At 35.3% G+C, this 15,471-nt stretch overlaps 1 protein-coding gene across 2 annotated transcripts in view; it reads right to left on the minus strand.

Moving 5' to 3' along the window:
- Positions 1–15,471, minus strand: part of KDM7A (lysine demethylase 7A) — a 58,620-nt gene that overhangs the window by 18,935 nt on the left and 24,214 nt on the right. For both annotated transcript variants that reach the window (XM_031589781.2, XM_031589780.2), the window contains exons 3-10: positions 11,571–11,688; positions 10,562–10,722; positions 8,636–8,777; positions 8,163–8,349; positions 7,468–7,630; positions 5,760–5,847; positions 4,930–5,036; positions 2,752–2,843 (exon numbers count right to left, since the gene is read on the minus strand). In XM_031589781.2, coding sequence (XP_031445641.2) covers positions 2,752–2,843; positions 4,930–5,036; positions 5,760–5,847; positions 7,468–7,630; positions 8,163–8,349; positions 8,636–8,777; positions 10,562–10,722; positions 11,571–11,688 — 1,058 coding nt within the window. The remainder of the gene's footprint in view (positions 1–2,751; positions 2,844–4,929; positions 5,037–5,759; positions 5,848–7,467; positions 7,631–8,162; positions 8,350–8,635; positions 8,778–10,561; positions 10,723–11,570; positions 11,689–15,471) is intronic.

Genomic DNA, 15,471 nt, shown 5'->3' on the forward strand with positions numbered 1-15,471 from the left:
GATGAAGATAATTAATTAAGCAGAGGTAGTATAAAATAAACAAAATTACAGGAAGAAGAAATTAAAGGAAGAGACCTGCTTAATTTAATTACTACAGCAAACTGCAAGGGCAGAAATACACTAACCAAAGCTTCAAGTCCAAGATTTAGAAGGGAGCAGGTACCCCCCAAAGCAATGTTCAGGATACAAGGGCTCAAGGTTAGACATCCCACAGTTTGTCCAAGAAACTCCAAAGAAGTGTTAATACAAAGCCATTTTGGTATTTCCTTCATTTCCTTTCTCCATAATTAATGTTTTTTTTACTTCCCTTTCAGCACAGTCAGTACAGAGACACACTTAGGAAAATAATTAAAGACCTTCAGAAACAGAATTTCTCTATGAAATAATATACCCTAAATAACAAATGAAGAACAAGTAACCAACAAGCAGATTTTAGACATCTGCCTCGTGTCTCATTTTTTAAATGACCTTCTCAGCTTGTTTAGAACGTGGTAGGTTGGAGAAAGCAATTCAAAATCATTCCCTATAAAAACAACTTAGAAAGCTGTAAGTTTGCTCCTTTTAATCCTCTGAAATAGTACCAAAGCACAGACAGATCTACTATATGTTTATTACCAATCTGAGCAAGTCCAAAGTCTCTACATTTAGACCTAGTAAAACAAGTTTTGTATTTTGTATCTAGTTCAAATTCGCCCCAAGACACACTTAGTTAAAATGAAGCAGACAAAACACTCTACATAGAGCAGAGTGACTGACATGAACTCTGGTATCCCCTCAATTCACTATTTAAATGGAAAAATGTCCCACAAACACTTTCAGCTATTCACAATTCAAAAATTATTGCTAGAAACAAATTAATACCGTAAACATACTGCATCTGGCTTCCTCTCAGTCACTGAAAACCAGTCATGAGTATGACCATGATATATTCATTTCAGTATCATTAATGCTACAGGCAAGATAAAGTCTGCTGCTATTATTTACCACTGTTCATTCTCAAGCGCATCACTTTTACATCTTCATACTTGGGAACACAGCATCTCTGACATCAGATAAGTTTTCCAATAACTTAAAGGTAATTTTAGGACCACTCAGTACTTCCAGCATAAGGACTCTCCCAAAGAGCCTTCCTGTCCATGATGACTGCAAGAGGAAGTGACTCTGATACAATCTTCCAAAACACTGACTGGAAAGTTTCACTTGGTTTAAAAATACTGACAAGCCTCTCTAAAGCAAACACGGTTTGTATCAGAAGCAATGGATTATTTCACAGGTAAAGCGCAAGTACTTTGAGCCAGGGAAGTTCCATCTGCAAGCTCACTTGTTTGTTACTATAAAAGGTATCTCTTTATACCAAAGCTTTTTCAACTAAGCTGCATCAAAATAATTATGGGGAAAAAATCCAACCAAGCAACTTAAATATGTCAATACACTCAAACTGATATCTAAGCAGGTAAAGTAAGTGGTGGGGAAAAAACTGCGATACATTCAAGTCAATTCATAGAATCGCAGAACCACAGAATGGCCTGGGTTGAAAAGGACCCCAAAGACCATCTAGTTTCAACCCTCCTGCCATGGGCAGGGTCACCACCAACCACCAGACCAGGCTGCCCAGAGCCACTTATAAATGCTGGAAAAAAAAACAAAACAACAGGTGATCAAGAATATATATATATATTCAAATAGTCCTGGTAGGCACATGAATCCACCAACATTTATAAATTACCATCACAGTTAAGCATTCTGATAACATAAAAACACAATCAAGCACCCATCCATTGAAAAAATTTTTTTTAATTTTATAAAGAGCTATTATAAAAAAAAACTCAACAGAACAGTTACCCCAAATAATCTTACTGGTACATGGATCAAATATCTTAAAAATAGAATCTGAGGCCTGTTGCTTATGTAAGTTGGAAGGAAGCCAGAGCTACAATCCAAGAGATCAGATGACTGGATAAGTCATCATCTTTATTGTGCATATTAACCAACTTGCAGACTGTCGCTCTGCAGCAGAGAAATCAGAAGATGCATATGCCAATAAAAACCTTGCACAAATTGAATTCAAATCAAGACATGAAAAATAAAAATATTTTAGCATCACTCAATCTCAATTTTCAGCATTTTGTAACTCTAGGCAGTTTTAAAACATTGCAGAAATGAAGATAATGCTGCTTTGGTGAAGATGAGTCCAGTGCTGTGCCAAAGCAAATAAGCCTTCCTAGAGAGCAGCAGCAAAGCCAGCACTGACAACACGCTAACCATTTTACAAGCCAGCAAATCTTCATCAGGGAAGGTACTCTAATGAAGTGAATATCTCCTCAATCAAAACTGATTTTTCAGCAGTTTAGATATACCTGAGATGTACTCTCCAAAGCACTCACATTAATGGAAAACCCTAAATAGCACAGCATTCTATACCTCCATTGCCTCAGACAAGGATGAAATGACTGTATGAAAAAAAAGGCTCAGTGACCTCTCTAGAATTCTTATCCCATGCTGAGATGAAGCAAGAGTCTGTTTCTACCAGCTATCATACAAGAACTTACTCGCTGGGCTAAGACATCATTAGCATCACACAATATAAAATTTTCATGACTCTTCCCCAGGTCAGCAGCACATACTCTCTGTAGTCTTTCATTACTCATTAACAGAAAAATAATCTTAAGTATGACAAGGACACAGATCTTCGATTACTTCTACATAAAGTCAGAGGTCACCAAAACAGTAAATAAAACTACTTGTACTTACCTCTTTTTTCATCCATAATTTTAAAGCAGTAAGTAAAGCCTTCACTCCTTGCACTAAATAGCTTGGAGGCTGAAAACCATCTTCTCTCAGTTCTAAGAAGGACACAGACACCAACAAAAACACACTAAGTGAAAACAGTAGAATGATACCTATCCTTCAGCCAATAAAGTTGCCATTATGCAACAGTCCAAAAAAAAGAAAAAAATTGTGCAAGCAAATGAAATACTACATTCTATATTTGCATGAATACTCAATTAAAAAAAAAAGTTCTGCTTCCAAACTACAGTTCTCCAAAGGAGTTCCTACTTCTTAAAGGGTGTGAGAAGAATAGCAAGGCCATTGAGCTGAGCTGCAGCGTGAGTCCAACTGCCCACTAGCTGTCTTGATAAACATTTGAGAATACAATGCAGCACTACACTTTTTAGCACTGGATTTTTTAAAATATTTGGTATTTTTTTTACTGCAGCTGAAATGGACAAATCACTTCTTCTTAAGTCCCTAGAACTGCAGAGAAAAATTTATGTGAATGCCATAAAACTCACAGCATCAGAATATACTCCTTGCCCATGAAAAGACAAAACCAGAAGTTGCATGACTTTTTGTTATCCTTTCATTAAAAAGAATCAGAAAGACATAGCGTGCCAATTTTGCTTACTGATCTAAACTTCACAAAGTACTGCTAAGAATTATGTGCTCAATATATTATAGACTGGTATTCCTCATCACATTTCATAAAGGAACTGGTATCATTCCTTACTTAAAAAGAAAGGATTCTGACTAGTAAACATTTAGCAGACAGGAAACTTGATGCCAAAGCCCAACTTAACCATTACTCTAGCAATGAAAGACTAAATCCTGAATTTTCACAATAAGCCACAGATTAAAAATAACATGGAAATGAGCGTCAGAATCCTCACTTAAGATATGAGCCATGTGTCACAAGAGGCTCCTAGTCTACCTACTCAACCAAGGAGTCAAATGATAAAAGAGGGGAAGAGATGAAACACAGTTTCATCTCTAGGTTATTCAGGAACATATATCCCACTGATTTTCCAGCAGAAATACAACTCCTACATTTTCTGATATATTTGTAAATTTTAATTACACAAAGGTGAGACTTACCAAAGAAAGCTTTCAGGAAGAAAATAATTTTTTTTGAAGTTAAAAAAAATCTTTATTTGGTAAAATTTCTAAAAGCTTTCTAAATTTCATGGCTGAAAGGATAACAGATAATTTTCAGTACTGTTTTCACCTTATAAAAAGGTTACATGAGTGATCTCTTTCAGAGCAGAGGCTAAATTCAGCAATCTCCTCTGAAGGCACATTTATTTGAAATATATAATTTGAAACATGATATTTATTAATAAGATTAAACAGAGCAGTTAGAGAGGTGAGACATTTGAGAAAAAGAAGGTGAGCTCAGCACTCAGGCTCAATTACGCATGGGCACAGATAACAAAAATTAATGGTCTAGATGGGGAAGTTTGGAAAGGACTGGAAACTGTCAAGAATCAGTGCCTTTTGAGGTGTCTACTGCTAAACACCAATCATCTACTGAAAAAAGGAGAGAAAGGCTTCCAAAGGATATTTGAAGATCTAAAATGATATGGGAGAAGTCTACTGTAAAAAGTGACAACATTGAAATCATATGTGCCTTAACAAGGCTTTTTCAGGTAATGGGAGATTAATCCTATCTGTTTGGTACTATAATCACACTAGACATTCTAGATTATCAGAATACCTTCATTAGTCAGATACACTATTAGCACTGGATAAAAAACACTAATAAACAATTCAAAGGTTCCAGTAGCTTGCTATAAAATGCAAGTTACACACATCATCTTGTACATCACAAATTCTGCACAGCTCTGGTTACCCTAGAAAGCTTTAAACCCCAAAGACATTTTCAGAAAGATCTTGCACTTGTTAGATCTACAACTGAAACAGTGCAGTATTTACTACAATATGGTTTAAAAAAATGTGACTTGGAGGAAAAAAAATTAACACCACTGCCCCCCCCCCCCCCAAAAAAAAAAAAAAAAACAACCACAAATTACTATCTGGCTTTTCAGCTCAAAACATTTCACCTGTTCAAACAGCAGCAATGTAATTTCTTCCACTGTCAATGAAACATAAAATCAGACACACGTATACCATAAAAAGTAAGACAAGGATTACCTTTTAATGTTTCCAGTAAGTTTTTGGCCACAAACCAACAGATGGCTTCAAAGAAAGGAAATTTGAAAAGATCTGGGGTTTTTAGCCTCTTCTCCATTTCATAACACCTGAACAAATAGAAACATTAACTAAAAGCATTCATGTCATCCAACTCATTTTTAAACTATGTAATTATTCAAATTGATATAATGTCCAAAATAAAATAAAATAAGCACGGCCATGTTAAATAAAAAAAGTCAAGTACAACATAGTTAAACCCCAACAAGACCACAGACAAGATTCAACTCTGGTCTCATCCAGGCTCTGACCTTATCAAGTTTGACTGCTGCACTTCTAAGAATAAAGTTGGACTTCATAAAACTAGGATACAAACCCAGTGTGTGATCTTTTAACAGATGGAATTTTATCAGGATTCCACTGTAATAAATAAAAACAATATGTTTAGAAGACAGCTCCACATCTTGGACAAAAACTAAACACAGCTGCCCTTTGAGCAATGCTGACTTGAGGATGCTCATTTCAACTCAGTGTTGCACACCTGGGCTTGCTCAGTTTTGGTTTATTTATTCATACTAACCTCCAAAGTAATGGGGTTGGGGGGTGAGGTTTACTTTGTTTTTAATTAAATTATGCATACCCTTCAGTTTTGAAACGAACTTTGCAGAAATGAAATAAGAGTATGTGGTGGATACATTCTAATTGAAAATGCCATTATCGTCTGCTTTGAGAGCCTGTACCCATTTGATCCTGATTACAAGCACAAAGAAAAATGTCTATTAAAAGCATATCCTATTTACTGAGGAAAAGGTATAGTAAGAGTTGAGACTAACCTGAGCTGCATGCCAATATTGAGGTTGTGTAAAAAGTTTCCTCCAAAAGCCATACAATCCTGAGATGTGAGCACAGCGTGAATCCAGCCTGATACGAAAGATTCAGAAACTTAGTACGTACATAGAGATTACTTTAAGAAAGACTATTTTTAAATACTTGCACGTACATACAAATAATAGATAGGAAAAAGGGGTTGGGTTGGGGGGGAAGGGGAGAGGAAGAAGAAAAAAGGTAGGAAAAAGGAAAAAAAAAGAGAAAAAGAGATGGAAAAGGAACAAATGGTCCTGTTTTTAACAGCATACAGATTACAATATGTTTCAGAAATCTAGCTGAAATGCAGTTTAGTAAAGGAGTTGTGAACATAAGAGGGTGTTCAAGACATTTTGACTGGGTGGAAGTTGAGGGGACAGAACAGCACTAATTTCTCAAGTAAAAGATTCCCCAGAGTTCTCCTTCCAACAAACAATTACAATAATTACTATAGAAAAACCATATTAAGCAAAAGACCAAGTAAGACAAATAAAAATTATATTCATGTTTACATGTTGTTTACATAACTCAACTATTAGCACAACACAAAAAAAACATCATTTAGTAATACTGTAAGAATCCAGAAGTGGTTCTATACATTATTAATAAATACAGCCCTCCTAATTCCAGTGAAATTATAATTTAAGACTTAGTCTAGATATTCCAAGAATACTAATCTATCATATAATTGAAATATTGTGCCTATAAACACCACCATTCAATATGGCAAAGCATGACCAACGCTACACTATCCATCCAGCCTATTGCTACTGGATAATTTCAATTAAATGTACAAAAGAACACATTAGCTTCCTAATTAAAAATTTGCACTGAAGATTTATACTGTGCGTTTTTAATGTAAATAAGCTAAAAATATACACACAGACTTGTTCTTATTCAACATGCATACAGATCTTTAAAAAGAGCAGTTGGTCACACATTTGCAGATTACTCTGTGTTTTGACTGAGAATAGGCAAAATGTATAAACTGAGAAAGCTCCTCAGCTTGATGCAAGATCAGACCAAATCACAACTAACTATATATTGCTAACTAGCACTAAATCCATGCCCTCATTCAGCTAAAACCAACCAATTTTAGTTTTTGGGTACCACACACAGAGAGAAAGATCTGAAACTAGCAATTATGCTGAGTAAGCCCCACACCTGCTATATTGCCTGTGGAGGAAATTTCAGCCTTTCATTTACCATTCTATAGAGTACAATGGCACAAGCAACGTATGGGGTGGTGTGTGTTGGTTTTCTTGTGTTTGTTTGTTTTTAATTAATATTATAAATTGCTTTGTTTTTATTTCTGTTCTTTGCAAAGCGCAGCACAATGAAGACTGCCTTGTTTTTCCAACTGCATTTTGCCTTCATCATTATAGTGTCACTTTTTCACTCATCATAGCAGATGAAGGATCAAGGAGGATGTATATTTCAATTCCATCACATGCACACCTCCCCTGATTAAACTAACAATAAACTCTTGTCATTACTGCTTCAGCACCAAGGGTTGCTTAAAACTAGCACCGCTTACTGAGTCTTATGCCATACTCCAATTCCCATTCAAAATTCCAGAATAAAAGAAATATTGATAACATAATGTGTCATTTTAGGATATCTTTAATTACTGGTAATTAAACATGTTAAGTCCTAGCAATAAGAGTAATATCTTACCTGTTGGAACAAATAAAGTGTGTCCTTGCTTTACAACACATTTATAACATTTGTCAACTTTGTCTCCAAAATATACTTCGCTTTGGGTGACAGATGAGCTCCAAGACTCATACAGAGCCAAATTTTCATCAGTGGGCTTGATCAAATAGAATATCTTTTCACCCTATTCAACAAAAACATCAAATAAATAAATGCACGTCCTCCTGGGCAGACAGTACAACCTCTGAGTCGTTTGCACTAAATGCACCTAATATAAATGGTAATATTCCGTAGTCTGGTGTTTCCTAACTCAGTGTTTCACAACTGTAGTTGCCCAAAAGCGTAGGTGATAGGACAGTAACCAGTAAGGATAAGGGGAAGAAGGGGTGTGTGTCTTCTAGTGTAAAAAACACTCAACAGTGTCATTGATTCTCATTTAATTCATTTTTTAATAAATACTAAGACCTTACTGTAAAACCTACCAATCAATTAAAATGGTCAGCCAACCAATTATAGTACTAGAATCACCAACAGTGTGCTAAAATAGAAGCATGAAAATGAGACACCAACGATCACTAGTTCACTTTCAAACTCCTCACCTGTCTTTCTAAGTACAGAATTTCACTCTGAAGAGGTGATAATGCCATGACAGAAAGCTGCACACTGAATAATTTTATTTTTTTTTCATACAATCATAAACCAAAAAGCCTTCATACCCAGAGAACGTGGTACCAAACTGAAGTTCCTCCAAAATCGATATGAAAATCAGTATAGCTGTCCTGGACACCCATCAAGCAATACTTCTGAACAAAAGGCTTAGGGAAGACAGAATCATCTGGCCAATAATTTTCCACCCATGAAAGTTTTCTGGCAATATCTGGTACTTCCACTAACTCAGACATCCTTTAAGAAAAAAAATAAATAAATACATAAATAAGATCAAGTGCAAGTGCCTCTAGTTTGTTTGTTTGTTTTTCAAACAACAGCATTAAATGCATGTTTCCTAATTATTCCTAATTATTACCTATGAATTAGTAGAATTGTTTTATACCTATATTACATCACAGTAACTGTCTACATAAAATATGCAGTCTCTTAACTTTAGTGTAAAGACATTACATCCATATACATACTGTTCAGCCTTGTGAAAACCATTTCCTACGTTCAAGAAATTGCAGTCAATACTCACTTTGTGTCCGAGAATTCCAGGCTGATCACGTTCAACACTTTTGGTCGGTCAGGATTTGTGAAATATTTAATATAATTATGGAGCTTCATTTTACTGTCTGCTTGTCTTGCTACATCTATTACATCTATCACTTTGTCACCACCTGTAAAAATAGGATTACTTTCTTAATTCTATCACAGGTAAAAAGAATTATTTAATGTGTTCAAGAGCAATTTTACTTTTTCCTGGCTTTTATCAATGTATTTCTGCACAAAACCTCTGATACCATCAGCATTCTTGCGGAACAAAGATTGGTATAAACCAACTTCTAACTAGGTCAAGCTTTAATTGTTATTGTCAACTAAGACACAACTGAGAACAGTGTACAAATAAATTCTCTTTTCCCATGGTGAACAAAAAATAAAAGGAACAATACAGAATCACTGCAATTGGTTAAAATAATAACAATTTGGTCTGTGGATTTCACTGGTAAAAACAGCACAGAGAACTTGAATTTTGAATATTTAACTCACTTGAATATTTAACACAATGACCACAAAGAATTCTTTACAAATAACAGATTTTACTGCTCACAACTTGTAGTTTTTAGCAAGCTACACTGAATTTCTGACATAACTGACTAACAGCTTTTTTGTGTTGAAAACTATGTAGATACTCAAAAACATCCAACTCTCACCCCTTCATACACGCATAGCTTTTAAGCACACACGCCTTAACAATTGGATGAAATTACTAAGGCAAGCTTCATTTGTAAAGATAACACAAATATACACATCACATACTTAAAGTTAAATATGTAGAACTAGACAAGCAAGAAGTAACCTTTAGCCAAAATAAAGGAGTAATGACAAAATTATAATAGTAATTGTATTATGTGCATTTAGTTATACAGGGGTCATATCTGAAAATTAATTCTGGAATGCATCTAGATGCACATTTATAAATATATTTTCTTTAAAATTAAATATTAGCATAATCTTGACAAATCCTATTTGGAATAGTATTTATTCAGATTTCTTATTTTTAATTTCAGTAACAAAAAGGTAAATCTGCATTTTCATTTCTTCCCTAAATCACAGAACCCGGCAGGGCAAAATACATGCATAGTAATGAGATGATCTAACTTTCCTCTGAATCTGAACTGACAGTTTTCCAAAAGATAAGCTTCAGAAATATCAAAACAACAATTACACTTTGATGCAGAATACATTACTGTTTATAGTCATCATAACAGCAACAGTATTTCTTGCACTATATATTTCCTCTATTCTGTTGCCATGGTAAAATTCTGATAGACAGACGTTCTACTTTTAGTACTCAGAATTATATGAAGTTCTCACAAGAACAAAGACCCATACACAGACTTCTCAACAGTACTGTTTATTACAGCAAACTTCATGCTCAAAATGATTCAGTCTATGTACTGCACACTTGCATGAAGTTGAAATGATTAAAGACTATCAAGAGATCAGGCAAGAAAGAAATTGTTGGGAGCTCTGGCTCTCTCACCAAAGGAGGCCACGCTGGGAAGGTTTCCAGGAAGATTTATTTAGTTTGAAAAAGCCAATTCACTGAGCTCAAAGCATCATGTTTTGTAATATTCTGACCAATGATTCATCTTTATCAATCTTAGGAGTGATTCATTCAATTCTCACAAAACGGACAATCCTGTAGCATAACAAAAACATCCCTCCACATTCATCTTGCACCCAAGTCAACACACTTGGAAGCTGAAAAATAATGGTGTTCTCCTATCACATATCCACAGAAACAAAATTCAAATTGGTTGCTCAATTGTACTGTTCTGGTTAGGAATGCTTAGTTTATAATACGTACTTAGCACCCCAGGAGCTCTTAGAATCATGTAAATATTTCTTTTACTTTACAGAGGGGGATCATTTGGACTTATTCCACAGTGACCCTTACCTACATAGCGTTCCACATCTAAAACAGAGAAAGTTGGTGGAGGAAGTCTGAGCCCCAGGCCATCTAATTTAGGAACCATAATAGGTACATCAAACCCATGTTTCTCCAAGTATCTTTGTGTCAGTTGGCTTCCATGCATTTTCAAAATGACTTCATCAGCACTAACAAACAAGAAATTATGGAATATTAGCAGAAGAACATCCTCCAAACACTACTGGAAAAAAAAAGTCACAAATTCAAGGACTGGTTGAAATGGCTGCATTTGAACCCCCCCCCCCCCCCAGAGCCCATGCTACTATCAAATTAAACATTTGTCTGTACGACAAATAAACCAATATAACCCCCTAATGAAATATTTGTTGTTACACATAACCTGGTATGTAATCTAACATAGTAATTTAAAAGCATGAGGAAAAAGAATTATCAGAGAAAACATTAAAATACATTTTGATAGCAACAACAGAAAGTTCTTTAAAGAGTTATAAGCTACCATATTTATAAGCGTGAAAAACCACCACAAACAGACTGGAATGATTTCTGCTACAAACAAGTTTCTCTACTTTCCTCTAAAGCATGAGAGAGTGGGTAGACTACTAGCATACGTAAGTGCTCTACATTATCTGGAATTAAACAACTGAGGAGTAATTTCCCATTCTCTCCTTACCTGGACTACAGAAATAGACAATATTCTGACAGTTCAGGTGCAAAAAAAAAAAAAAAAGTCATCCACTCGCTGCTGCATCCACTCTGCCTTGCAGAGGGACACTGACAGATTGGAACACTGGGTGATTAGCAGCAGCTGAAGTTCAACAAAGAAAAATACCAGGTGCTGCTGCAGCTGGAATAGAATAATGCTGGGCACAGGTATAGACTAGGAGATGAAGTGGCTAGAGAGCAGCCCTGAGGAAAGGGATCAGAGACTGATAAGAACAGTGGAAGGGGGAGAATTCTAAAGGAGGAGGAAGTCATCTTTGTTTTTTCACCAAAATGTTAAAGTGAGCTTCTGTACCTTGGGAAAGAGCGAGCCCGCAGCTGTTTAACAAAGGTCCGTGTTCCAGCCTGCACCGGTTTGGAGCCATCATCCAACTCAGTGTAGTCATGTCTGTGCCAGTTCCTTCTCTTTTTCACTACAAGTTTCAAAAAGATTAAACTTCGAATTAGTTAAATTAGATGGCTCAGGTTAACAGTCACTCTGTCAGCGAACCAGGCATGCCTCAACCCTACCACAAAGATTAACAAACTTTATTGTTTACACAGGTGAAACCATCTATCTGCAAAAAATGAAACTTCAGAACACCTGACAATAATGACTTACACTTCTAGAGCCTCTTCCATCAGAGAACACCAGTGCATGCTATACGCAATGACCCCAAATTCTGTACTCAGTGCAGAATAATGAAAGTATACAGTAACAGCCTGAAATTTATCCAAATCTCAAGTCAATGAAACTACAATTTCGATTTCCTAAATCTCACTTCTTTAAATAAAGAGAAGAATCCTATCTCCTCAAGATCCTTACACTTCTTCCTCTCGTGCAATAACATAGAATTAATATGACCTTATCTCATTGTGCTATCTGACCACAGCAACATAGTTACATACGATCTGATAATACCATTATTCACCACTGCGATCTGTTTGAAACAAGAACACCTTTCTTTTATCCACCAAAAAGGGGATAAAACACTATAACACTTCTGGGTATAAGCTATCCTAACAGGTACAATATTCACTCTGCAAGTACAATACTTATAATGCAAGCATTATGCCCCAAAACAATGAACTTCTGAGTTGCTTCAAGCTGTTATTCACTATGGCAAAATATTCATAAATGGATTTATTATTTGTTCTTTATATCATAATTTTGGAAGTCTGATAATCCAGAAGTAACTAAATTGCATTTTTAACAGCTCCTTTTATTTACAGGGTCAATGAAAATGAATAACTCAGCATTTTCATAAAAAACTGCCACTGAAAAAAAAAACAGATACTCGAAGAAGAAAAAGCTATTGTAAAGCATAGTAGGGCTCTATGGAGCCTCCCCATTTGTGTTTTTTGGCTTTAAGTGCACCAGAGGAAAAAATGATTTATGATTTGGTAAACTTACCACCTGTCTTCAAATTTTCATTATTTAATAACAAATTATTTCATTCCAAATATGTAATTAATTCATCTTAATCAATCACGCACTCATTTTATAGCTTCATTTATAAAGAACAGAAACTCACTACTTCAAAAGGAAGTGTTCTTTAATAGCATCTATCTGTTAGCAAAAGCCCTCGTAAGTTCCCAACAGATGCCTCAGCAGAAGGAATCTCTGACAGTCCTCAGCTTGCAACCTTGCTATTGACTTACCAGTTTACCACTTACCACACTAAGAAATATAATAAACGTAATTAGTAGGTAGTTGTGTTTCAGTTTTCCCCAAAATAATCCTCCAAAATTAAGCCAAACTCTGTTCCACAGCATTTGATGGTTGCTACTGGAAGTCTACCCCAAGTATATTTACTGTGACTAGATCTAGAATGCAACAACTAATACTATGCAGAAATTTACTTCCATCTGCAGAAGAAACACAGAAGAGGAAAAAGCTATTGTCATTTGTCAGCACAAATGGTCTCTTACAGGCAGTGTACAAACCACCATGCAACACAAATATACCCTTGCTAAACAACTATATTAATACAAACCTGAACTTTAAGTTAAAGAAGAGCTCATCCTTAAAAATACTGAAGTCATGATAAACCAAACTCACAAGAAGTTAGCACCATACCAAAAACACAACTAACAACAGCATGAGGGATAGCAAACAGCAAAGGATTTTAAAAGGGGGGAAAAAAACTTTAATGCTGCTTCTGCAGAAAAATCAGTTGCTTATATAGGAATAACCAACACCTTATAGCCACTGCACAACAAATAGTTATTCCTACTGATAAGCTGTTTTCCACAAAAGTGACAAAATGTACCCCTTGGAAGACATTTAAGAGAATGAAGTGACATTTATAGCTGTTTGCTACCCTCACAATCAGTGCTGAAGAGACTGCTAATGAGCCAACTATCCAAACACAGTAAAACTTCATAAATAACCGAGACAAGTTTATGAAGTTTTCAAAGCCATTTTCTCATTCATAAATAATAATACAAGAAATTAGTGGCTAATGTTAATTTGCAACAGAGTAGGTTCTCATAAATTCACTGCTATTGTAACAGCCCATTAAGGCTGTAAGATGATACAGCTGGTTAAGAGATTTTATAGCACAAAACAAACTTTTTAAAGTCTGACCTTCCAACGCTTGAAAAACAGAAATTAAACTTCCTCTACTTAGTACTTGTAGCATATATCATGCTTCCATAAATAAGAGAATGCTAAAAAACAGAACAATAATGAAAACTTTCTCTTATGTTGCAGCTTTATAATTCCTTAAGACATTATAATAACAACTGCAAGAAAAAATATCTAACTGAATGAATCCTTGTGCTCACATTAAAATAAATTAAAAAGAAATGTTAAAAGACATAAAGAACTGCCTTCCCTCACTCCCAAATCCCTCAAAACTAGTGAAAGGAAAGCATTAACCCTTGGTGTTCCTGAAAAATGAGGCACAACCTGCAGTGACAACACTATAAATATGCACCAAAAGCACACCACAGAGTTACAGAGGGGTTGAGAAAAGGATAGGGTGTGTGGAAATTTTTCATGAAAAGCAAGCAGGAATTTATTTTTAAATTATGTTCCTTATACATTCAAAACAGTGGGCTGATAACTGTATCTAGCTTAGGCAAACTCTATTCCTTGCCTGCCTGCACTTGTCTGTTTGTCTCAGACATCATACATAGACTTGAAAAGGGAACCACTGGGAAGCAATCACATCTGTACAACCAGGCCTCAGTCTTGTGAGAGTTCCTTAATGTGATACCCACTGATGGAAAAGGCAAGAGAAATGTTAGCATGAGAAGAGTGGAAAATTTTAAGGAGCACACAGTAGCTTTCCTTTCATTACTGGAACTAACATAATTAATTTTGTTAGATACTGAATGAAAATCCACTTGGTAATATAAAAATATATATTTCTTGTATGTTTTTAGTTTTGTTTTTGTTTTTTTTTTTTTTTTTTTTTTGCACAATGCCATCTGATTATATTGGATTATATACACATGTGCTTGTCAAAATCATAGATGCACTTGTCCTCTTAAATTGAACACAGCTGAATTCTGGTCTCCTTCAGAACTCCTTTAGACAAACAGAGTCCAGAATATGAAGCAGTAAATAAAAGATGTGCTTTTTACTTACATACATAATTTCATATGTTTCAAGCAGTACAGCATTACTGCAACATTTGAAGTCATAAAACATCAGCCTCTCCCAACTCTAAAGCATGCTGATGTCCAAACCACAAACTATCAAAGGTTTGATTCTGACTAGCTGAGTTCAATTAATGAAATTGCAGACGAAGACATATTTCAACATATCACTTCTGCTTGGGTAGATAAGTGATAGGTCTAAATTTTCTACTAAATCTAGACTATCTACTCACTTGAGGCAATATGAAATAGTAAGGATAATTTTTACTACAGATTCTTGTCTTTTGAAAAAGCCATCCAACACTGTATTTCGCTGTCAGATTGCCACAGGTGAAACAGAGCTAGCATGAGAGCTGGAAGCCTCTGCATTACAAGACAGGCTATTCACAGGCATCAAGAGGATGATGAACCATACTAGTTCTGCCAAACCAAAAGGATAAAGTTCCAAACTTCCAAGATTTTTACTATTTTTTAAATCTGATACGAACCCCTCCTTTTATTGTTCCTCCCAGTCCCAGTATTCCATATGCATGCACACATACAAAAAAAAAAAAAAACAGGCAGAAAGGTGGAAAAATAAATGGCTGACATTTGTATTCTTATTTACA

The sequence above is a fragment of the Phasianus colchicus genome, chromosome 1 (assembly GCF_987193195.1).
Source record: "Phasianus colchicus chromosome 1, bPhaCol1.hap1.1, whole genome shotgun sequence".
NCBI lineage: Eukaryota > Metazoa > Chordata > Aves > Galliformes > Phasianidae > Phasianus > Phasianus colchicus.